Genomic DNA, 25,126 nt, shown 5'->3' on the forward strand with positions numbered 1-25,126 from the left:
GAAGGCTCCATATATAGGCCACTACTGGACCCACAGCCCTTAGCCTGATACAACTCCTGAGTCACAGTTGGTCTGTGCCAGTGGGTTGAAAGCAAGATCTTTCCTCAGGATCAGAATGACAGAAGTGTGGGCCCATTTCTTTTCCACAGATCTTTCCTTGGTCACTTGCCTATAGGCCAAATTTGTGATCTTGGGCTGGATCAATTTGGATAGGACCAACTGTGGTTTTCCTTTAGATTCCCTAATCACTATCTGATTAGGGAATCCTCCTTAGAGTTTTGTCGGAATAAATGTGGGGAGGGCTGGACTGTACTACTTTTTCTTACTCTGTCATTACCTTTCTATTATTGGCAAGGACGCCATCATCCTAATCAAGTGCCCAAGTTCAATATTTCAGTGTCATCTTCAGCTTCTCTCTCATTTATCCTATCTATCTATCCCACATATATTATCTGTTGTCAAAACTTATTTCTTTCCCTGCAACATTTCTCAAACACATCTCTCTTCTGTCTACTCATAGTCTCTATCCTAGCTCAGGTTCTCATTACCTCTCCCTGAGACTCCTGTAATTACCTTTTCATTCTTCTCCCTCCCTCACCCTGCCCTTTCACCACACCAATTAATCCTTCCACTCTGCTGCCAAAATGGTTTTCCTAATGAATGAGTCTGGTCAGGTCGCCTCCCCCTAACCCTGTGCAATGAGTTCCAGTGGGTCCCTAGTACCTCCAGGATCAAATGTAAAGTCTGTTGATTGACATGGGATGCTTTTCACAACCTAGTTCCTTACTACCATCCCTTCCCAAACTCCTCACATTTACTCCTCTCCACACATTCTGTGATCCTATCACAAGTGTGACACTCCTGTTTCTTGACTGTGCCTCTGAACTGACTGCTGCTTAATGCTAGAATGCTCTCTCCTTCCTGCCCCTTGGATCTTAGAATCCCTGGCTTCCAGTTGAGACCCAGCTTAAGAACTACCTCTCCAGCACTCCAGCAGGCCATTCCTGGTCCTTCCAGCTACTAGTGTTAATCCCTCTAAAACTATCTCCTACCTGCTCTACATTTATCTTATATGTTTTTAGCTATATAATAGCTAACACATATAGAGTGCTTTAAAGTTGTCAAAGTTTTTTACACTGATCTCAATTGATCCTCACAACAACCTTATGAGGTAGGTGCCATTTTCATCATCCCCATTTTACAAATGAAGAAAATGAGGCTGAGAGAGGTTAAATGATTTGCCCAAGGTCACAGAGGTACTGTCAGAGGCAGTATTTGAAGTCAGTTCTTCCTAAATCCAAGTCCAGTGATCTATTCACTATACCTCCTAGACACCTATGTATTATTTCCTCCACTCAAATGGAAGTTCTGTGGGGTCAGGAATTGCTTTTTTTTCCCCCCTTTGTATACTAAGAGATTAACACAGTCCCTGGTACATAGTGAGCATTTAATGCTTGTCAACTGATTTAAAGTGATCATCAAATTCTTTATTATGTGAGCTAAGTTACTGTATCAGGTTTATGGAAAGATCAGAAGGAAAGTCTAACAAAAGAATTATAAAAAAAAAAAGATTGTTTTAAAAATGTTAGTGCTAGGGGCTCAGTGGATAGAGGGCCATAGCTGGAGATGGGAGCTCTTGGTTTCAAATTTGGCCTCAGACAATGGCTAGCTATGTGACCCTGGGCAAGTCACTTAACTCCCATTGCCTAGCCCTTATCACTATTATACTTGGAACCTACTCTTAGTATCAATTCTGAGAAAGAAGTATAAGGGTTGTTTTGTTTTGTTTTTTCAAGTGCTAGCGGCTCTGGAACAAGCTATAGGAAACTAACAATTATGTAGACCCTATATTGATGTTTCTAAAATCCATAATGTAACTCACGCCTTCACTGTTTTTATACTTTGTTTTTATGGATTTTCCTGAGATGATTCAAGTTACTTTGCAAAGTGAGGAATGGTGGGATCATGTATGGTTGCATATTACTCTCTAGAGGACTAGTTAAGCTATTAGGGTTGATATGGAAGATTGCAAACTACAAATTGTTCAGCTTTGTTTCCTGAATCTAGTCCTGCTAAGAGGGGAAGCAAAGAGGAAGAGAGATAGATAAGTATTGGAGTTGGCTCCCTTTATCTATTCCCCTATTCTTAGCCCTGTATGTTCTATAACATTTTTCTAGCACTTACAAAACTATGCATATTTATAAAAAGTAATATTAAGAAGCATCCCTTAATGTGCCCTCCTATATTGTACATTGTGCCCTAGGTGGCCCTAAATTGCTATGAATATCCTTAATCCCAGTCCTAACTACACTAAGGGCTTCTAGTATGCTATTTTACAGGACTACCGAGAAGAGAAAACTAAATTAAGCTAAATTCAAAAAACCTACGTACAAGTTGTAAACCAAAAATGGAAATGAGTGTTGAAACAGCTGGATCTGCAAAATATATATTCTAATCTAGTGGTATCAAATTCAAATAGAAATGGAGGTAAAACATGATGATTTATACTTCCCAATTTATTTTAATCTGGCTCAGGGTATACTCTGATTCCTCTGCTCCAATCTTTCCTTAATTGGAGTCACCATTCCTTCTTGTCTGGACTATTTCAGTAGCCTCCTAAGTGATCTCCCTGCTTTTCAGCCTCTTCCTCCCTCCAAACCATCTCCACACAGATACCCAAGTGGTATTCCTAAAACAGAGATCTAAGTATTTCACTCCAGTCTCCCTTCTGCCTCTAGGATAAACTATCAATTCCTCCACCTGGTATTTACAGACATTTACAGTCTGACGCTGGCTCACCTACTCAGGGACATGCATAGGCAATTCTAACCCCTATCCCTGACCTTTGTATGGGCTCTCTCCCACAAATGAAATTTCTTCCTCTCTTTCTCATCTCCCCCTCAGATCCTTCTTTAAAGGTTCAGTTCAAGTACTACCTCCTACCCATGGTCCATCTGATCCCTTATGTTCTCACAGTGTCCTATCCCAACGCCCTGATGCCTTTGTATTTATTGTAAGTTTCCCCTCCTATAAAATGTGAGATCCTTCAGGACAGTGATGATTTCTCTTTTGTCACCAGGGCCCACCTCATAGGATGTACTTCACAAATCATTATCAAGTGAATGAAGGAAATTAGCAAGGAATGAACTGAGGGGATGTTTATTTTAAAGGATAAAGTAATTATCAAAATCTATGAGAGTTGGCAATACTAGGTCTCAGGCACTGTGTTACTGAAATACAACTTTCTCATTTCCTCAATCACAGTTCCTTCCACACCTATCATAGACCTGAGGTATGAATCTGCAATCCTTATTATTACTCTTAATCCTTATTAGTAACAACTCACTAAATTCTTTCTTGAATTGAGTTCTAGGAAAACAATTTTCATGCATCATGGTTTCATAAAACATGCTTCTCTTTTTACCATAACTGCCAGAAAAATTAAGAGCAAAATTTAATGTCCAAATATAATCTGCTTGATTCTGGTATCTACAAGTATCTTTCCGTTTCCTTCAATGGAATATTTTTCTTCTTTATTTTTATATATCATACCTTTAGACAAAAAGTCATTGTACATATGAAAATTTAAATTAATTCAAGTTTAATTATAAATTAAGAAATTCACTGGAACAGATTTTAGAATGGATCCCACATGGGGATGTTTGCATTTTAATGTGTTATATACCTGGACCAAAATGTTTTTTACACTAAAAGAAAAGCCTTCCTAGAGTTGTTTATCAATAATTATTATATTCAAAGGTGGGAGGCTGCATTTCTGTGGAAAACAGAAATATGCAGGGGATCGCTGCTGAAGTATTCTAATACTTCAAGAATAGACGATTTTCCCCATGTTATGTGTGTGTCACTTCCACTGATGCAAATGACAATCCCTCCATGCCTTAGTAGATCATATTCAGTAGTCCCAAAAACAAGTATAAATTAGGGGCCAATCTTATGTTGATAGGTCTCTCTGATTTTATCTAGGCTGGTACAATTAGACAATTAATGTACCTGCTTTTATTTCAATTTGCACAAATGATAAATTCAGAAATAATTACTTTCTTTGCAAAGGATTCACCACCAAATTCCTCTAAATAGCAAGCCTATTTTGTTCATTTACAATTATTCCATTTCAAAAATTTCACATAACAAGAACTTTTCTGTAATATGCCTGTTGTATAATTAGGTAAAATTTAAAGTGATTTTAATTAACTAGAAAAATTTCACTATAACGAAATAAAATTCTGTGGCTGTCTGAAATTATTATTTAAATTTTTGAATGATAAATTCTGAATGAAGCCTGTTATTTTTTTTAATATTTAAAAAAGAACTGGATGATGTAATTGACCTTACAAATCATAAATGTAATAAATACTGTTATGAAAAAAGTCAGCACAACACTAGAACATATTAAAAAGCAATATATACTTAGCAACCAAAAAAATAGAAAAACAGAAGGGGAAAAGACTGGCTAAACTGTAAGTACAGTGAAGCCTCATTAACACAGTCTAAATGTGGTAAAAGCCTTACAGAATTATGGAATGTTTTTGAAGAAACTATTTTATTACCGTTAAAAAACATATAGGACTTGGAACTAGTTGAGCAGAGTGGAGCCAAATCACTGAAGTCCTGCTTTAATGAAGCAATAAGAATGATCTGTAATTAACAAACTAAAGCAAAAGTCCAAGCAACTTCTATTCTTTTGATAATTATAATGTCTGGATATAAGGTCATTTCTATCCATAAGCATACATAGAAGTACTTAATAATTATTTATTATTCAAGAACTTAATAATCTTATTTTCCATTATACTTCCTGCTAACTCCTTCTGAATCGTCACAAATTCTAGATTAGTGGTGTCTAAATTATATTTCCATGGTTTTTTTTACTACAATGTAAAAAAAAAATGACTAATGGCTGACCTTCCCAATCTGAACTATAGTTTAGTTATTAAAAAAAGTCAAATCAATATTGAGATACATTAGCAGAAATAAAACATGCAAAACCTGGAAAATAATTCTTGTACTGTCCTCAATCCTTTTAAAGAAGGTAGAAAATTAGAAAGGGACACAGAATAGTGATCAAAATGATTAATAGGTTGGGAAACAATCTGTATGAACGTAGTTAAAAGAACAATGGCTATTTTGCTTAGAAAAAAGAAAACTAGGGTCAAGTTCATTATTGTATGAGTAATTCTCTATTTTTACAAAAGACCCAACAAAACTGACTGGAAAACTAAAATATAGCAGGAAAAGAGTATTGAAGCAGACTTCCCAAGAAGATCTATACCCACTTCCTGGAGATCTTCAGGAAGACAATGTGTAGCTAGCCCAGTCTTGATATTGATGCTCCTACAAAGAAGGGGCTACACAAAATAACATCTCTAGGTTCCTTGTAAAATTATTATTCTAGACTCACTGACATGGCTGGCTTAATACTAATATTTAATCCTCCTGATTAAGAACCTTATTTCCAAACATTTATTATACACTTTTCACATAATGAATATGGTACATCCAAAGAGAGTTATTCAACTTTAACAATGCGCAGCTAGAAGAGTCATTAAAGATTTAGAATAAAGAAGATATATGTACACATATGTAACCTAATACTCTGCAGCTCCCTTTTGGCCGACTCTTCTGCCATCTGTGAAGCCCGCACTTTCTCTTCATACTGATCCTTTTCAGATTGCCTCCAGACATCTTGTTCCACTTTAATTTTCTCTAAATCTGCTAATTTGTTCTCAAGTTCTAGCCTAAAACGACAGATGATAATTATGTTAAAAGAACTACAATAAGGATAAGACAGCAGCAAAATGTTTTCATTTACAAAGAGATTTAAAACAAAACAAGGTATTTAAGTCCTTACTTTTCATCTTGCAAGGCTGCTAGTTTTTGGTAACCTTCTTCTTTGGCAGCTTGTATTTTCCGTACTAATTCACGGTCTTTCTCTAATAAAAGCATTTTGTGGCGTTCAATAGCTGACTTGAGGATTTCATTGTCTGACTGCAGTCCTGGTTGGTTAGTTGTTAACAAAAGAAAAAAAGATGAATTATGTTCATTATTACCTTTAAGTTAAAAGTGGGCTTAACAGACATTCACGGATGCTGGTTAAAAGAAATAGAAACCATAACTTTGCAAAATAACATAGTGAAGAATTGTCTCCCTTAACATGTAATTTAAATAAGCTCTTTAAAGATCAACACATTCTCCTTAACATAAGAAAACTCAAGTAAAGTAAATCTTAAGAGTTAATCTTTTGTCCCAACTGTTAAAACCAGAAATATTGAAATCTCTTTCCCTTTTATCTTCAAAGTCCCATTCAGGGGTTTTTTATTATCCAAAGGGCTTTTGTTATTAAATAACCTCAACTATAAAGAAATCCCAACATGTAGAATCATTGTAAGACAAAGGATATGGTGAGTAAAATTTAATCAGGTATGATTTTTTTTAAATGACCCCTTTTCTGCCTAATGACTTGGCTCTCTGAGATTTCCCAAATAGATACTTACCCTATTACTAAATCTTCAGTTTTCTTAATTAGAAAAATATTCCATTTCATAAGTGGAAAAATAAAGGCACATTAATATCTAATTCAATTTCATAAAAGTCAACAACACAAAAGACTAAGAAAAGAACCCAGAGTTCTTTTGACTATGGCTCAATATTAACTAGGGAAAAACAACAAAAATCATTCTCCCAAACCAGTTCAATTAAAAAATCCATGAAGTTATGTCCACATAATTCAGAGACAACACTTTAGTAAAGGTCTAAAACACCTGGATAGACCAACATGGCCCTCCTAAACTAAAATTGGAGACGTCTATCTAGCACCAAAGATAAAATGGACTCTGAGAACTGGCATAAGGCATGCCTAGACCCCTTGAATTTGCTTTAGAACAAACAAATCATGCATTCAAGACTCAGACCAGCATAACTCGGTGCCAAATTCAACCTCCTAAATGATAATTGGAAGTATATTGGTAAAGATAAAACACACACAACAAACTTTTCATTTTACTTTGTATTATTAACATATTCTCAAGTCTGGACAATCAACAAAATAATAAATCAATCTCTGATTTGTGGTATTTGCTGATTTTTAAGGTAAAAATGTTCATACTGAAAACTGAACAATCAAGCTATTTTAAACTGACTCCGGTATAACTCTGAGGATAATCTAGTCCATTGCAATCTCGCGACGTCCTTATTGCCAGGGTTATTTATTACAAGGAAAAGGGAAAAAAATAATGAATACATCATTTATTTCAATAAATCTGATATGGCATATCACATTTACCAATAAAACAAGTGAGCAATACCTCATTTACCATGAGGCAGAGAAACGTTCAGAAGCATTAAAAAGTCCTATCATAGCTCTCAAATATCAAGTCCAATCTTAACATGAAAAAATTAAAGAAATCACACAGAATAGTGAGGGTGAGGGGGCAGGGGGACTCCTATCACTATATCCTCAAAATAAAGTTTAAGATGATAAAACCAATAAAGTATAGAACCTAATTGGAAACATTTACAACCAAATCTTTTGGATATTATAATTTAATACAAAACCTAACGTTAATACAAAGTGTTACGAAACTGGATTTTGGTATAAAGAGAATGACCTGGAAACACGACAACATCTGTAAATAAGAGCAAAAATCACAGGAAACACTTACCATCCACTTGACTTTGGATCTTGTTCTTTTCTCTTTCTATTTCACTCTTAGCTCTTGCTGCCTCCAATTTAATATCTGCTATTTCTAATTTGTTTGAATGTTTAAGTTCTTGAACCTGTTGTGAATTTGAAAGTAAAATTATTAGCCATTTTCTTGTTGATGAGAGCATACACACATACTCTCAACATCACTGATAATGAGACTGTGCTTAGGCTAACAATAATCTACATTTATCTCATATAGAGCTTTACCGTGCCCCACCTTTAGGAGGTCACCTACATCAATTCACTCAGTTCATAATATCCAAGAGCCTATCATTTAAATCTATTTTATATTAATGCTCTGTAAGAGATCTCCAGAACATTCCCTTACCAAACAAAGCCAGGGCTTAGAAATATTCATAGGGAAATATTTATCTCCAGTCTAAATCTCTTCAGAGTTAAAGACTATGTATTCTATTGTATCAGCATTCTCTGGATCATAAATACATCATAATAATGAAATTCATTATGGAGTCATCTCTTTGCTACACTAAATGATTTTGATTAACAGATTTTTCTAGTTCTTTAATCTTCTTCACTCATTTAAATAGTTCACCTATTGATGACTCTCAATACTAGGTTCAGTTTAATCAGTAACATATATATAAACATAGATATATATTAGTGTTACCTAGTACATTATAATCATATACTTAACATACAATACCAAAGTCATTTGATAGGATAAGCAGACTAAGTATCATATCCCCATTTCATACTCAAGGAGGCTACTTCTCAGTGTAGACTGAACCAAAGTCACACACAACTACTATGTGATGAAGCAAGGACTTTAATACAATTCTTACAAATTCAGTGTTCCTTCTATTAAACAACTAGTCTCATAATCTATTTTAATTCTCAAAATTCAATAAAAGCTATAAAACAAAGGTCCTGTGCCTCCAATTTAAATCCCTTACATATGTGAAAGGTGGGCAGGAGAACCCTAAGTATACACAAATCATTCAGAGAAGTGGTCTTAAAGACAAGGAAGAACAGAACCAGAAATAGTAAAACCTCCCTGGAGAAAAGGGATGCCTGCCATTAAAGAGACTGGATCCCCTGAGATGTTAAATAAAATGGTGACTTAAAAGAAGAGAAAAGATGAATTATTGTGGTTATTTCCAAAAGCTGATAGGGATAATGCCAAATGAATAGGTACACCTATTATTTATTTTGGGGTCCTTACCTTCCGTCTTAGAATCAATACTGTGATGGCAAAGTATTGACAAGGCCAGCACAATTGGAGGAGGGAGGATTGCTCCATTCCCCTCTTCCCAGCACAGCACCCAAGAACATTTTTTGTATGCCCCACCCCTCTGTCCAGCCACTCAAAGGGGCTTCCTCCCTCTTCTCTCTGGGGTAATGCAGCGGGGCTACAGCTTGAAGTTGCAGTTTGGGCACTTGAACTGGAAAAAATTTACCAACACTGGGCTAGTAAAAGGGGTTAAGTAACTTGCTCAGGGTCACACAGCTAGGAAAGAACTTGTAAAATTAAGACACATTAAACCTTGTGCATTAAAAATGAAAAAGCAGCTCATTAACACCCACAGGATGTCTAGCAAAGACTGCTGCTTGAAAAAGTGAGTGGGAGAACCAGGTAAAAGTCTCTAGTTGTTTGTTTGAGGGTTTGGCCAGTATCGAACTCGATTTTGGCTAAACACAGGCTGAAGCCCAAGTTGGTAGGCCTCAGTTCATGTGGAATGACAGCAAGGTAATCTGACTTCTCTCTGAGTGTGATATTAACAAAGAAACTGGTTTATTATATAAAACAAAGGAAGGGCAGGTGGACCAAGGAGAAGGGGTCCCTATCACTATTAAACTCTAAGAGCTTCCCAAAAATCTGACCTGCAAAGGTCTCCTCGGCCCCAACTAAGTTGGGCTATTCTCGCTACACTCTCTAGTCTGCTTAATATATGTTCTAGCTAACTGGTCCACTTTATACAGGAATAGAGTTCAGTCCAGAGCCAAAGTAGTCTGGCTCAGGTTAGGACAGAGATCAAGTCCTTGCAGCTCACACACAGAGATGAATTAGATGGGAACCCAGTCACAGGATCAGGATCACAGAAGGCTTCTCGATTTTCAGGAACCTCCCAGTTGAGTCAGGAACCTCAGCTTTGTCCAGTAGCTCAATACCAAGATGGCCACAGGAAGTAAGGTCCTGCATTATCAGTATCTAGAAGTAAACAGACCCCCTTGGAATCTGATTGTCCCTTCTTATGCCTTCCTTCCATTCCAGAATGAGTGCCCACAAGGTTCCAGGCATGCAGCTAACTGCTCTTCCAAACTGTTTTTCCAAAGTCCTTGAGTGCTCAAACTCTTTGCAAATTTCCTATTTCCTCTATTCTATTCTAACACCTCCTGAACAGAAGCAGGCTATCTAGATCTCCTACATTTATTCTAGCAAAAATCTGAAATTCATACCAAACAAAATGTCAAGAAATCCAATGAGGAGCTATGGTGAAATGCATAAAAATCAGCCAGAAGCCCAAGAGCAAGAAGGAAGGGAATCACTGAAAAACCAGTGGCTATACAGACAAATCTCAGCATCTCAGCATGACCCAAGTGAATTCAGAGATTTGTGCTGCCTGAAGGGCTGATTCTGTGTCCAGAGGCAGCAAAAAAGAAGGAACTCCACCCATCTTATCAAACCCCCAAGGCTGCAAATCAAACCCTAAAGGAAGTCAAAAGGCCAGACTTCAATGTGGTTTGTCCACATTTTCACAAGAGAAATATGGCCCTTTGCCTTCCTATGGTTTTTCTTTCCCCCTATATGTATCCTTTCCCCATGCTACATCCCTTGTAACACTTTCTCTTCCCATTGGGGTACCAGTGGACTAGAGCAATTTACAAATATTCATTATAGCTACTTCTGTTCACTGACAACATGAAGCATTAACTTCCTTCAGAAAGACTTTAAAGAGATGCTGATTGCTTTAAATCTAAATGACTTATTGAAAATGACTGCACAAAATAAACTGAACAGTACAGGGGGATAACAGTTCTGGTTCCTAAGACCACATCTGAATGCTTTTCTATGAGAAAAATGTATTAAGAAGTTAAGATTTTAAATAATATTCCAAAAACATTGTTCACAGCTTTCTTTACAAGTTGAAGTGTCGACATTTTCCAATTTTAACAAATTGTTGTTTGCAATGGAAAGGAACACCTGGATGTGTTTGATATCTAAGTCAATGAAATTTGGGTAAACATTTGTTGGATTTAAAAATAAAACTTGTATTCTCATGACTAGAAATAGCTTGTCAAATATGACCACATCTAAAACATATTCTTGACAAGAAAACATTAAGAATTCTTCTCAATCAAACTCTGGTCCTGAGAATAAAAGTTTTGTTTTTGTTTTTGTTTTTTTTTAAGTAAGCACACTCTAAACTTGGCATATGTAAATATATTGAGCTATTTTCATCAATAGTGAATTATTTATACTTTATTGCCTAACCCTTTTTTGGTAATCAGATGAGCATAGATTTTGCAGAATGAGTTCTTGGACTATGTAAAAGTTAAAATTAAATCTTAATAATAATATTATATTTTAAGAGATTTATTAATGATCATTAGAAATCAAGGAATAAAGAAAATACAAAATAAAAACCACGTGGCCATGGCTGGTTGGCCATTTTTTAGTCAACCCCACTCACCACCATCAATGCTGATTCTACCTCCATGAGGAGGAGCCTCCAAAGCCCACGCCTTTTATCCTCTGTCTACAGGAAGTACCTAATGACAGGAAGTCAATGGGCTCTTGGGATATGTAGTTCTTTTTTATAGGGTAACAGATTTTCAATCATACAACTGTCTAGAAAGCATTTCCTCCTTGTGATGCTCATTCTGCAAAACAGGGTGCTTGGACTCATTAACAAACTGAACAGGTAAGGCTAGCACATAAAACTGAGAGATCAGAATCATACATTTCTGAATTTGGGGGTAATTATTGCTAGCCATTATTGCCATTCATTTCCTATGTATGTGTATTAAGCTGATATCTATGGAAAGAACCTTGTATTTCATGATTCTTAAAGCTCAAAAAAGTTGTATTCATATTGCTTAAATCTCTTAAGATATCTCATTTGTTTCTCTACAAGGTAATTTGATTGGTATGACACTACATAAATATATTAATATAAGTAGTCTTATTCTTCTTATTGGCATGAGCAACTGCCATTTAGCCAATTACTTAGGTTTTTCTTAGAGTCTATGAATAATGTAATGTAGTGTATTCATATAGTTTCTAGGTGTATCTTCAGTAGAAAGGCTCCCAAGTACTTATGCATGTTATACGTATTTTAAAGTGAATTCCTCTATCTCTTCCTGCTGGATTTTGTTGGTAATATATAAAAAATATTGATATTTCTTACAACTTTGCTGAAATTATTATTTCAATTCATTTTAGTTGACTCTTGGGGGCTTTATCATTTCATAAAAATGGTAGTTTTGTTTAGTTCAATTTTCTCATCATATTGGGCTAGCTAGTAATTCTGTACTATATTAAATAATAGATACAATATGGAACATACTTATAGTTTTACTCTGATCTTACTGGAAAAGTCTCTAGCAACATACAATGTTGGCTTTTAGTTTACAGCAGATACTACATACCATTTTAAGGAAAAGGTACATTTATTCCTATTTTCTAATGGTATTATTATTGTTTTAAACAAAAGTATTGTATTATGTAAAAATTTTATGGCATTTACTGATACAATCCTATGGCTTTTATTTTTGTCCTTAATAAAGTCTATAATGTTTAAACCTTTGTAAGATTAAGCTAATCTTGCATTCCTGACATAATTTCAATCTAATCATAGTATATAATCTTTTTATTATATGGCTATAACCTCTTTTCTAATATTTTACTTAATTTAAAACATTTTAAAAGTTACATTATAATTAAATTTAAAAATTAAATTAAACTTCTATTAAAATTTCTTTGTGACATTTAATAAAGGCATTGGTCTAGTTTTCTTTCTCTACTTCATCTTTCCCTAGTTAAGATTTTCAAGACCATATCTGTATCACACAAAAAATTTAGAAATCTTTTTCTTCTTTTTGTATAATATTCATATAATATTGGAATCACTTTTTCTTTGAATGATTGTTAGCAAAATTTTGTAAAAACAGCTGATCTTGGGAATTTTTTCCTTTTGGAGTTCATTTATGGCTTTTTCAATTTCTTTTCCTGATAATGGATCGTTTAAAAAATGTATTTCTTTTTCACTTCATCTGGGAATCTTGCATATCTGTAGCTACTCATTTGTAACTGGTCAAAGTAGGTTCCAATAGTTTCATCTATTTCATCTCCAACTGCAAATTTCCCTTCCCCTTTTTTGATAATATTGTCTTTTCTTCTCTGATTTAATCAGATTAGCTGCTAATCTATTTTATTAGTGTCATGCCCCTTCCAAAAAAAAAAGGCTTCTAGAATTATTAATTTTGCTCTTGATTTTGTTAATCTCTCTGATTTTCAGAATTTCTACTTTGGTGTTTGGTTGTGAGCTTCTGAGTTGATTTTGTTAATCTCTCTGATTTTCAGAATTTCTACTTTGGTGTTTGGTTGTGAGCTTCTGAGTTGTTTCTTTTCTAGTGTTTTTTGTGGGGTGGGGTTGTTTTTTTTAAAGCTGCATTTCTACATTCATTGATCTCTGGTGTAAAGAAAATTTCTCCTCGGGACCACTTGACTTGCCTCACAGAAGTTTTAGTATGTTGCTTCATTGATGTCATTTTCTTTAATTAAATTTCAAATGATTTAACTTGTACTTTCATCCATCAATTCTTTTGGATTAATCTCTCAGTGATTTCTAATTCTTTCTTCAAAAGTCCTTTGCTGAATATAATTTTATTGCATTATGGACCATCAAAGATGTGCTTAATAATTTGTTTTTCCACATTTTATTTGTGAGAATTTTATGCCCCAACTCCTGGTCAATTTTTTAAGGTACTGCACCTAGCTAAGAATATGAAAACGTTTTTCTCTTCTCCTTTAACAACTAGTTTCTATATCTAATTTTTCTAAAGTTCTATTCAGATGCTTCATTTTTTTCTTCTTTTTCTGATATCTGAAAAGGGCACACTGAGGTTACCCATTATTATAATTTTATTATTTCTTTTCCCCTGATAATTCAATTAGCTTTTCCTTTAAATATTATGCTATGTTATGTACATATGTTAAATACATATATTTGTTTGTTAACTATGATGCCTTTAGCACAGTAGTTTACCTGCTTATTTTTGCTTTCTCTTTTATTTTACTATTGCCTTGTCTGAAATCATAATTGTTATCCCTGCTCTTTTCAGGTTAAGGTTAAAATGAAACATAACAGATTTTGTTCCCACTCCTTATTTTAACTTTGGGAATCTTTATAGGTTTTTTTTTTTAAAGTCTTGGTCTCTTTATTTCACTCAGGCTGTAGGTACAACTACAGAGCAGTACAGAAGTCTAGCTACTCACTACTGATTGACCTGGGATCTTTGACCAGTTTTGTTTCTAACCTGGGCAAGTTCATACAAACAACTCCCTTCTCTCCCCTACTAAAGGCTCATCAAATTAATGCCGGACTTTATTTACACAGACATCCAACTGGCATAACCTACTGCCAATTTGCAATGCTAAGCTCAAGAGATTCATTTGCCTTAGTCTTCTTGGTTCCTGAGATTACAGGCATATACCACCGACACCTAGGAAATATTAATATTCAAGTGGTTTTTTTCATATATTCCATGTTCTAATTCATTCTTCTATTTTCTCTGGCTTTATGGGTGAGTTCATACCATTCACATTCAGTTATGATAGCTAATATTTTATTTCTTTCAATTCTGTACTATTGTCTTTTTTCCTCTCTTGCCCCCCCCCCCAGAAGAACATGGTAAAAAAAAGAATTTACTGAACTCTAATTTTCTGTAACTGAAGCAATGTTTCTATTCCATTGTCTCATTATCTTCTTCATGCTCTTGTCTTCAATCACAGGCTTTGACTCTTCCTTTTTAAACTTCTTTTTACAGTCTACCCTTTAAAATAGGAGTTTATTTTGTTCATGAGCATTTACAAAAGGAAGTAATGATTACCAGGAAATCACAGGGCTTGGTTTTATCAAAAATAGGTTAGGCTCTAAAGGATCACCCTGGTGTAAATATCAATGGTATAGAAATGGGTCTTGATCAATGACACATGTAAAACTCAGAGGAATTGTGTGTCAGCTACGGGAAGGCGTTTGAGGGAGGGCTGGGAAAGAACATGAATCTTGTAACCATGGAAAAATATTATAAATTAGTTAATGAAATAAAATTTACCAAAAAAAAGGTCAGGGTAGAAAATAAACATTACCCCTTTTTTTGATAGGATTACTATACTGACAGATCAGGAAGATGCAAAAGGTCATTATCAAGGCATCTGACACAGTTTTTCATTCTACACTTTGTACAGAATAGAGATATGTAGCCTTGAACCTATGTAGCTAGTGTAAACCTTAAAATTTCACATACTTATGAATGTTAAAAATTTTACTCCATATTGAGGAATCCTCCAATTCCCTACTTGAAATCATTCCCTACCAGATAGTGAGAACTCTACTTGAATGTGAAAACTCCTTGCTATGGGAGGACCCCTACTCTACCCGTACTTAAGACTGCTTTAGGAGAGAAAACTCCTTGATAAACAATGAAAGTACTTGGACCCATGCTTATAATAAGGCAAGGAATTCTTTGAGCCAGGCCTGTTTTTAGAATTGATACAATGGGATGCCAGGTACCTAAAAAGGTCAGGCAAGTTTTCTCTTGATGAGATTAGTTGACTCAGCTGTGTTTTCTCTAGTTCAGATTTACTGAGAAGATTGGTTGACACAGCAGCATTTTTTCTGTTTCAGACTTTCTGAGGAGATTGGTCGACTTAGCAGGAATTTAGATGGGCAGTCCTTTGGAAAGCGTCTACAGTGATTGGTAGATGTAGGGACTTAGGGGAGGTGACATGGGAGAAAAACCCCTATATAGGAAGAAGCAGAATCTCTTGAGGAGATATCCTTTTGGAGAGATCCTTTTGGAGAAATCCTTTCGGAGGATCTCTGATGAGGATCGCTTGGGAAGAATCTCTTGAGAGAGGCTCTGGAGAAGGGAAGCTCTTGGAGGACAATCTCTAAGGAGGTCTCGCTGGAGCTCCTCTGAGGGGACTCTGTCCCTCTGGAGGCTCTGGAAAGAGGCCTTTTGGAACAGTCTCTGGCTGAAAGGCTCTCTGGTGAAGTCAGCTGAGATGGAGCTGGCCTGGTGTCACTAGAATCCTTGTTTAGGCAGACCTTGTGGTGAGTGTTAAAAGACTGACTGACTGATTCTCTCTCTTAAGACTCAGGTCTAGGCCATATTGGCTTGAGGCCCTTCATAGTTATTCCTTTCCTACTCTTTCTCTCTTTCTCTAATTCCTCATTATATTATTAATTAAAAATCTCTATGAAACCCAGTTGACTTGGGTATTTGAATAATTTGGAATATTTCCCTGGCAACCACCTTATATTTGATTTAAAAACCAATACACTGTAGTGAAACATATTTTCTGCGGTCAAATTTACTCACCCTCTCTTATATCTATCACAATTTATATCTTCCACCATTTTAACTCACTACAGTTTATGGGCTTCACTATTTTAAATCTCACACTAGGCATATCTGAATCTATTTGAATAGATTCAAAGAACATTCAAGTAACAGATAAATGGAAAATTACCTCTGGTAGGATATAAAGAATTGTATTTAATCATGTGATGGTTAATACTTTTATCAGTGATTTGAATGAAGGCAAAGATGAAATACTTATCAAATCTGAAGATTATATTGACCTGAGATTGTTAACATTTTGGAAGAGTCAAGATACAAAAAAGATCTCAAAAGATCAGAATCTATGAAGATAAAATTTAAAAGAAATAAATATGAAGTCCTACATTTGGGTTCAAAGAATCAATTGCACATGTACATGATTGAATGGTGGGAGGGAAAAACCAACAGTTCCTTAGCAAATTGTAGGTAACTATATGTAAAAAAAATTCCTGGTTTCATCTATAATCCTCTTTTCTGTCCCACTTTGTATATGGAAATTTTCGTTCTACTGGGTGTTATGTCTAGAATAAAAAACAAATAGTTCCTGTAAAATAAGACCTAGAAAGATATTAATGATCCACAGACTCAAGGAATTGATCATATAATATGGCAAACCAAAATTGCTAATGCTTTCTTTGGCTGTATCTGAGAGACAAGAGAACAAAGAATGAGCAAGGTAACAGAACTGCTATACTCTGCCTGGTCAGACCACCTCTGAAGAACTCAGGAAATATGTTAACAATCTAGAAAAGTAAGTTGACTAGAGAAAATGATATATGAGGATCTCTTTAAGGGACTAAGGATGTTTAGTGTGCAGAGGGATAGATTTTGGCATGATTGAAAACTTCCTAACATAACGAGATATTTAAAAGTAGAATAGGCTTTGTAAGGTAAGTAGATGATAGGTTCACAGATTTAGAGATGGAGAGAACCTTAGATCATCTAGTCCAGTGGTATTAAAGAAGCCTTTAAACCATACATAAGGGTCCCCAAGGCTACACATTGACTAATAAAACTGCAGTTTAATATTGTCTATCTTCTATTGTATTTTTATTTATTTTGTTAAACATTTCCCAATTACATTTTAATCTGGTTCTGGAGTACTATGGGTTGAATGCACTTGCTGTTCTGGAGCCCTCTGATCTAGTCCAAACCTTTAATTTTACAAACAAGCAAAATGAAGTTAAAATTAAATCTGTAAAGACCTTGTAGGAAGTAAATAGGAAAGAAAGGATTCTAATACAGGTCCCCTAACTGAAAAGCCAGCCTTTTTTCTATTGCACCATATTTGCCATCAATAGGGAAAAGTAGATTTTTGCACATGTATGGGCTCTTTTAATTATGAAATTCTATTCTCTTATCATTACGTGCCTAATTTACATTTATTCTTTCAGTTTTCAGACATATATATCTAATCTTAACTTTGTACTATTTATATTATTCACATATTTGTTGAGAGATTATTTTGAGGAGAAAAAAGCTTCACAGAAAGACTATTTTTTGTTTTTATGTCTCAAAGTATATTTTACAAATAAGTAGAAAATTCTATCTGAAAATTGCTCACAGGGTACTTAAGCCATTATATCATTTGAAAGAATAAAAATAAATGCAGAGAATGGAGTTAAGAGTTTGCTTATAATACACTACATACTATAATATTAAAAAGATTATTTTCCCATTCTATAGTAGCAAAAGAATTTTTATTGCATTTGCAACGTCACAGAATAATTCAAATATAGGTGAATGGCTTTTTCTTCAATCTGAAAATCACCAAAATATATTTTATGTTTCATATGCTTAGAAAAAAATAATTACAAAATTCGCTGGAAAAACAAAAGACCAAGAATATCAAGAGAATTTGCGAGGGAAAAAACAAAACAAAACTAGCCCTACCAATTAAAGTTGTAATCATAAAAATAATCTGGGTACTGACTAAGAAAAAGGGTGGAGTATAAATGGACTACATTAAGTATATAACATACAGTAGAAAAGAAAATCATTATAGTAATCTATGACTTATTTTTGATAAACTTAAAGATCCAAGAACTAATAAAACCTACTGGGAAAACAGAATAGCAGAAACACCTCATGCCATATACCAAAATAGGGTCAAAATCTAAGATTCAGACATACAGAGTAATGCCATAATCAAATTAGGGGAGCATGGAATAGTTTACTTGTCTGCTATATGGATAAGGGAAGAACTTATGACCAAATAAGAAACAGATGGCATTACAAGATTTAAAATAATTTTCATTACATTATATTAAAAGCTTTTATACAAACAAAAACAAAAGAATCAAGATTAGAAGGAAAAACAAAATTGGGGAAAAAATTTTTTACAGTAAGTACCTCTGACAAAGGTCTCGTTTTCCAAATATGTAAAGAACTAAGTCAAATTTGTAAGAATACAAGTCATTCCTCAATTGATAATGGTCTAAGTTATGATCAGGCAGTTTTCAGATGAAAAATCAAAACAATCTATAGTCATATAAAAAATGCTCCAAATCAATATTGATTAGAGAAATATAAATTAAAATAACTCTGAAGTGATAACCTCACACCTACTAAATTGGCTAATATGATAAAAAAGGAAAATAATAAATGTTGGAGAGCATGTGGGAAAACTGGGACACTAATGCACTGTTAGTGGATCTGTAAACTGATCCAACCATTCTGGAGGGTAATTTGGAACTATGTTCAAATGCTAGAAAATTGTTTATACCTTTTGATCTAGCAATACCACTACAAGGTCTATATCCCAAAAAGATTTTTTAAAAAGGGAGAGGGAGAAAAGGGGAAGGTCCTATTTGTACAAAAATATTTATAGCAGCTTTTTTGTGTGTATAGTAGCAAAGAATTAGAAATTGAGGGGATGGCCTTCAATTGGGGAATGATTGAACAAATCGTAGTATATGATTGTAATTGTGCACTAAGAAATTGTAATCTGGAGGATTTCAGAAAAACCTATAAAGATTTATATGAACTGATGCAGAGTAAAGTAAGGAGAACATCATACACAGAAACAGCAATACTGTAAGATGAACAACTATGAATGACTTAGGCTATTTTCAGGGATACATACAGTCCCCCCAAGACAGTCCCAAAAGACTTATAATGAAAAATGCTATCAACCTCCAGAGAAAGAACTGATATAATCTGAATACAATTCAAAGCACACTATTTTTCAGTTTATTTTCCTCATTTTAAAAAATATCTTCTGGGGGAACCTGGGTGGCTCAGTGGATTGAGAGTCAGGCCTAGAGACGGGAGGTCCTAGGTTCAAATCTGGCCTCAGACACTTCCCAGCTGTGTGACCCCCCTATAGCCTAGCCCTTACTATTCTCCTGCCTGGAGTCAATACACAATATTGACTCCAAGATGGAAGGTAAGGGTTTTTAAAAAATAAAATTTAAATTAAAAAAAATTTTAAAATATCTTCTTCCACATCATGATAAATAAAGAAATTTGTTTTGTATGATAGCACACTGCTTACCATCTCAGGAAGGAAGAAAAAAGGGAGGGAAGTAAAGAACATAAAAAGTTAGAAAATGAACACCAAAAATAGTTTTTACATATAAACACCAAAAAATCAACATTATTGAAGGGAAAAAATATTTTTAGAATCAGAATATTTTAGAATGAACAAGAAGTCTTACTTCGCTGGTCAATGCAGTGGTTTCTCGTTCAGCCTTGTGTAGTTTACTAATTAAAAGGGTGTTTTGCTCATTAGTTGACTGAAGTTCTTTTTCCACTCGATCATACTGAAGCTTTGCTGACTGTTTTTCTGCCTTTAGCAAAAACAAAATGAATGATCTTTATTCCTGTTCCATAACTGATCTGAAATACAACAAATCCAACTGAAGAATATGTATTAGAGTATACAAAAAAAACAAATACCACAATGCAGAAGTAAAAAATGTCAGTTATCAAAGCTTACTCAAAATCTCTCTCCCTCTCTCTTTCCCATACATACACACACAGATATTGGAAGAGGTCTCTGAGAAATTAAAATAAATATTACAGAGACCAACAGTCTCAAACAGTCCTCACTCAAAGATATTTTACTTTATAGTTTACAATGAACCCTAAAAAACTTTACCATCAGGTTTAGACCCCCACAGCAGAGACTATAAACAGCATGGAGAAAAGAGAATTGATAGTAAAAAGAAGCTAAAAGCCTGAAACAAGGGCTATATTTAAAAAAAAAAAAGTTAAGTAGCCTGGGTTTTGTTTTTGTTTTTTAGTATGAGGACAAAGAGACCTACATACTGCTAAAGTAATTGAGGACAAACTTTTTCTTAAAATTTAGCTGTTTCATACCCCAGAACTAATTTACATGTCTAGTTTTACAGTTTAAAAAGCAATGTGCCCCAAACAACTTACCACTCATTTCATAGTAAAGGAAACTGAGCTTTGGAGAAGGTAAATAATTTGCTAGGGGCCTTGTTCTAGAGTCTCTTATGACTCCAAGTCCAGTGTACTTTTCATCAAAATTATATATATAGATTACCCTTTATGAAAGGAAATTCTTGGTTCTCTTTGTATATTCTGAGTTGGCATTTGTGAAAAGGAAATCCTTTGTTCTCTTTGCCTAGCTGGACTTAACACTTTGGAATAACAATAACTTAAGTACCCTTTTAAGTACACTAGACTGAAGACAGGATTAACTCTTTTCTCTACTTTTGAATTAATCAACAAAAGCAAACACTCTTATTTAACTAGGTCCACAAACTCTTAATCCTAGGAGAATTAACACCTTTAGAGGTAAGAAGCCAGGAAGATACTTGGAAGAGCTCCACCCTTTTTTCTAACTCAAACAGCCAGAAACTTTTGAATTCTTTTAAGAGTTCACACACTCAGAACTGTGTGATTCCAAAGGTGAGAGCTCAAGTGTAACAATTTTTGGAAACTGTGACTGGCCCCTGTGAAGAGAGTTGGGGATAGGAAATCACCAGAAAAAACACAAAAATCCTTCCACTGGGAGGCTGGTGAAGATGTTTTGTGGAGAGTGTCTTCTAGAGATAGTCTTCAAGGGAACCTCATTGGAGACTGTAGCATGGATTCTGACTTCAATTTAGACTGACTCCTGGACTACTTGGTTGGGTGAGTAAAAAGGCTGACTCCCTTCCTAGTTTCCTAAGAGACTAGCTTCCATCTTAGAGGAGGCCGAGTGATTACTCAATACCTTCCCTCCTGGCTGATGACTAGTATTGGTATTTTCCTCTAATCTCTTTCACATTTCTCTACTTTATTGTTTCCCCACTATTTTGGTAAATAAACTGCATCCAACCATTAAATTTAACCTTTACACTTTGATCATCAAGCTAGATTATTGAGAAATCCAAAGGAATTGGAGTCAACAATGGATTTAAAATATAATACAATTCAACTTTTGTTTTAGAGATTAGAAGGGAAAAAGGTACTAAGACAAAAAGTACCTTTCTTAAAAGGATTGGAACCCTTGTGTTTAGTATTATAGTAAGAGATTTCTAGCAGGGAATAACAAGACTGGCTGACAGCATGGGATACTGCAAACCAAGATTCCACAGAGCATGGACTAGGTCAACATTCTAAGCACTGGGTACCTGAGAGACTGCTGGGAACTGAGAGTACCTCCCTGGAAGAAGACAGAGAAGGTGTCCCTCTTTGAGGAAAACAACTTTGGAGCTGCCAGGGAATTGGACCATCTTCAAGGAGTGGTTGAGTGAGTGAGTAAGTGATTACCCCACACTGGTGGACAACCCCACACTGGTGGACAGTGTGTGTGTATTGATCTTCATTCCCCCTTGAATCCTGTGAGGATCCTTCATCCTGAGACTGCTGTTTGACCCAAAGGAGGACTCTGGTGTCATGAGAATCTTGGGCCCTACTGACTTTACAAATCCCTCTTTATATTTAATTACTCCTTTAATTAGTTAGGTTAAAATAATTTAGAATGTTTACCGTTTTAATACCTGAGTGGGGTTAGAAGTAAATCACTCCCTGGTTCCCTTCCCTTCCTTTCTCCCTTTAGCTAAATAAACTTTTATTTTATATTTATATATAGTTTGAACCCTTCCTTTATCCCTCCCCATAACAATATGCTGTCTAAGAAGTCAGTAATGTGTGGTTTAGAAATTATCTTCATAGCTAGGAGGTTCAGTGGATAAAGAGCCAGGCCTAGTAATGAGAGATCCTGGGTTCGAAACTTTCCTCAAACACTTCCCAGCTATGTGACCTTGTATAAGTTGCTTAACCCCAATGCCAAGCCCTTGCCACTCTTCTGCCTTGGAACTGATACCTGGTATTGATTCTAAGACAGAAGGTAAGGGTTTAAAATTAATAAATATCTTCATATGTGATTGTTAAAATAAAATAAAAAAAGGGAGGAGCCCTAAAAACAGCAAGATTCATTAAGATATCCTGAAAATTAATTTCCTTGGCATATCACATCTCTCAATGGTACCTAATGAATGAAATGTTTCCATATAATTAAAATTATCAAGTCGTAAAGTATAAACTTAACAAACAAATTCAAATTTTAAAGCAATTTCAACCAAACATAAAGTGGCACTCTGTTTTTATCCATAGTTTAGAAGAAACAAAAGGATGAAGAAGGCTTGTTAGGAAAGATTGCTTCTCTTTTCACATTGTGAAGGAAGGGCCATGACTTACTTGTGCTATAGCTTCCTCAGCCTAGCACCTGGTATGTAGTAGCTGCATAATTAATAACATTCTGTTGAACTAGTTGCTACATTCTATTCAATGACATACATAAGCATTTATATAAATTATGCTCTTTGTACATTTAAATGAACTGGCCTTTCATCTTCCTTGACCTATGGCATAGTGAATGATGACCTGATAATGGAGCATGATATCTATGTACTAACAGAGAAGTGAGAGACTCACAGGATGCAGATGGACACACATAATTTTTTAAATATTGCCACTGTGGGGATTTGTTTGCTTGATAAGAGTTTTGATTTGATTTCTTTTCCCCCAAGGGGAAAGAGTTGGGAGGGAGAAAAAAGAGAATGTAATAGAAAAAGTAAAAAAATTCTAAAAATCAAGTAAGTGAACATTTATTTAATACCTAGATGTGCAAGGCAACATGCTAGGCCCTCTTAGGGGATGTGCATAAAATATGTATATTACAAGGAAAACTGAAGAGAGAGACCTCATTCTAACAGTCTAGGGATCAATTAAGACTTATCAGAAGAAATGGCACCTGAGCTGAGTGTCAAAGAATTCTGAAGTGGCCAAGTTGAAAAGGTTCTAGGCAAAGGGGAAAGAGCAAATCCATATAAACGGAAGGCACATCAAGTTTTGGAAATACCTAGGGGTTTAAATTGGATGGTAACATTGCATTTGTGAAAGGATGGAAAAGTAGGATGGAGCCAAACAGTATAAAGCTTAGCTGAGACACTTTTATGTTCTACAGCTATAAAAAAGCAATAATAGTCTCTGAGCAGACACAATCTAACCTGTGCTTTAGGAAGATGATGGATAGAATAGAAAAAATGAGAAACCACACAGAATTAACTCATAGACAGATCTTGAGGGAGTGAGAACTTTAGTAACTTCTTCTGGATAGACAAGGGCCAAATACTCACAAGCAAGAAGATTGATAGATACTATATCCTTACCAGTTGCTGGTGAAGCAACCCCAAATGTAAAACTTCTAACTTAACTGAGACTGGTTCCTATGTATCAATCATCTACTGTATAAAAGAAAAGGCCAGAAGCAATGGGGTTCCATTTCTTCTTCTGAGATGAGTTGTCAAATTCAAATTTTTCCATTGCTTCTGGCCTTCTCCTCTTATACACTACTCACATTGCTACCCCACCATTTCTCATGAATATGATATCTATCCTTGGTTGGAAAAGATTCTGGATAGTCCAGATAGCAAGTAACTAGTGAGTGTCTGATCTGCACTAAGCACCATGGGGTGATGGAACAAAGATAGGCCAGTTTCTATTTCTCTTGGCCAAAGATTGTTGGCAAACTGCAAATATGGCATTCCTACTTCAACAGGACCTTCTGATTTAAAGTACCTGAGATATTCAGCATAAACAAACTACTGCAAAGGATGAAACTTTTTTTTTGTTTGAGAAGATTTCTGTACCATTTGGCAAATTGACTCTTTTGGTTTAGCAAATATACTCTGTGGCAAGAGAAACATAAAATCATCTCATATGGGTACCTTGTTGACCTCACAAAGAATCAACAATCTCTCTAACAATGCAAAGCTATTGTCTTTGAATCAGTAGATTCTCTCTGATCTAAATAAAACAGTTACACTTGGGAACCCATACATGCGTCAGCATCAGAATTGTGAGCCTACTGAACACGTATGCTCTCAAGCAAGACATTTTCAAGTGTGCTTTAAACACATATGGAATATCCTACAGGGAAACAATTAAAATCAACTTACCTCCAGGGACCTGACAGTAGCCTGCATCTCAGCCAGCTGGCGAACCTGGATTCTTTGGACATTTTCAGCCTGGATGCCACAGTTCTCTCTCTCTGCTCGTAATTCTGTTACTTCAGCCTCCAAGCCTTTCAATTTCTGACACAACTGGACCTTTTCTCGGATAAGCTTCTCCACTCGTTTGCTATCTTTTGTGGGATCAACATTAAGGAGTTGGTTGTGTACCTCTTCTTTATCTTTTTCCAGTCTCGTAACCTAAGAATAATTAGAATTAACTTAGCCTTTACTTTATTCATTTTTCAGTATCATATAATTTAGTAGCAATCAGCAACTTAGAATTAAATACTGTGTTAAACATAAAAAGGTATGATATTGAAAAGAACCACAACAATGAAAA

The 25,126-nt window shown here is 35.1% G+C and overlaps 1 protein-coding gene across 12 annotated transcripts in view; it reads right to left on the reverse strand.

Moving 5' to 3' along the window:
* CEP83 (centrosomal protein 83) overlaps nucleotides 1-25,126 on the reverse strand; it is a 125,936-nt gene that overhangs the window by 16,964 nt on the left and 83,846 nt on the right. For 10 of the 12 annotated variants that reach the window (XM_016425721.2, XM_056800734.1, XM_016425723.2 and 7 more), the window contains 5 exons: nucleotides 24,733-24,984; nucleotides 19,972-20,103; nucleotides 7,680-7,794; nucleotides 5,870-6,014; nucleotides 5,607-5,756 (listed from right to left, as the gene is read on the reverse strand). In XM_016425721.2, coding sequence (XP_016281207.1) covers nucleotides 5,607-5,756; nucleotides 5,870-6,014; nucleotides 7,680-7,794; nucleotides 19,972-20,103; nucleotides 24,733-24,984 — 794 coding nt within the window. Of the gene's footprint in view, nucleotides 1-5,595; nucleotides 5,757-5,869; nucleotides 6,015-7,679; nucleotides 7,795-19,971; nucleotides 20,104-24,732; nucleotides 24,985-25,126 lie in introns of all 12 variants that reach the window. The other 2 variants (XM_056800738.1, XM_056800737.1) reach the window with 1 other exon arrangement.

The sequence above is a fragment of the Monodelphis domestica genome, chromosome 5, assembly GCF_027887165.1.
Source record: "Monodelphis domestica isolate mMonDom1 chromosome 5, mMonDom1.pri, whole genome shotgun sequence".
Lineage (NCBI taxonomy): Eukaryota > Metazoa > Chordata > Mammalia > Didelphimorphia > Didelphidae > Monodelphis > Monodelphis domestica.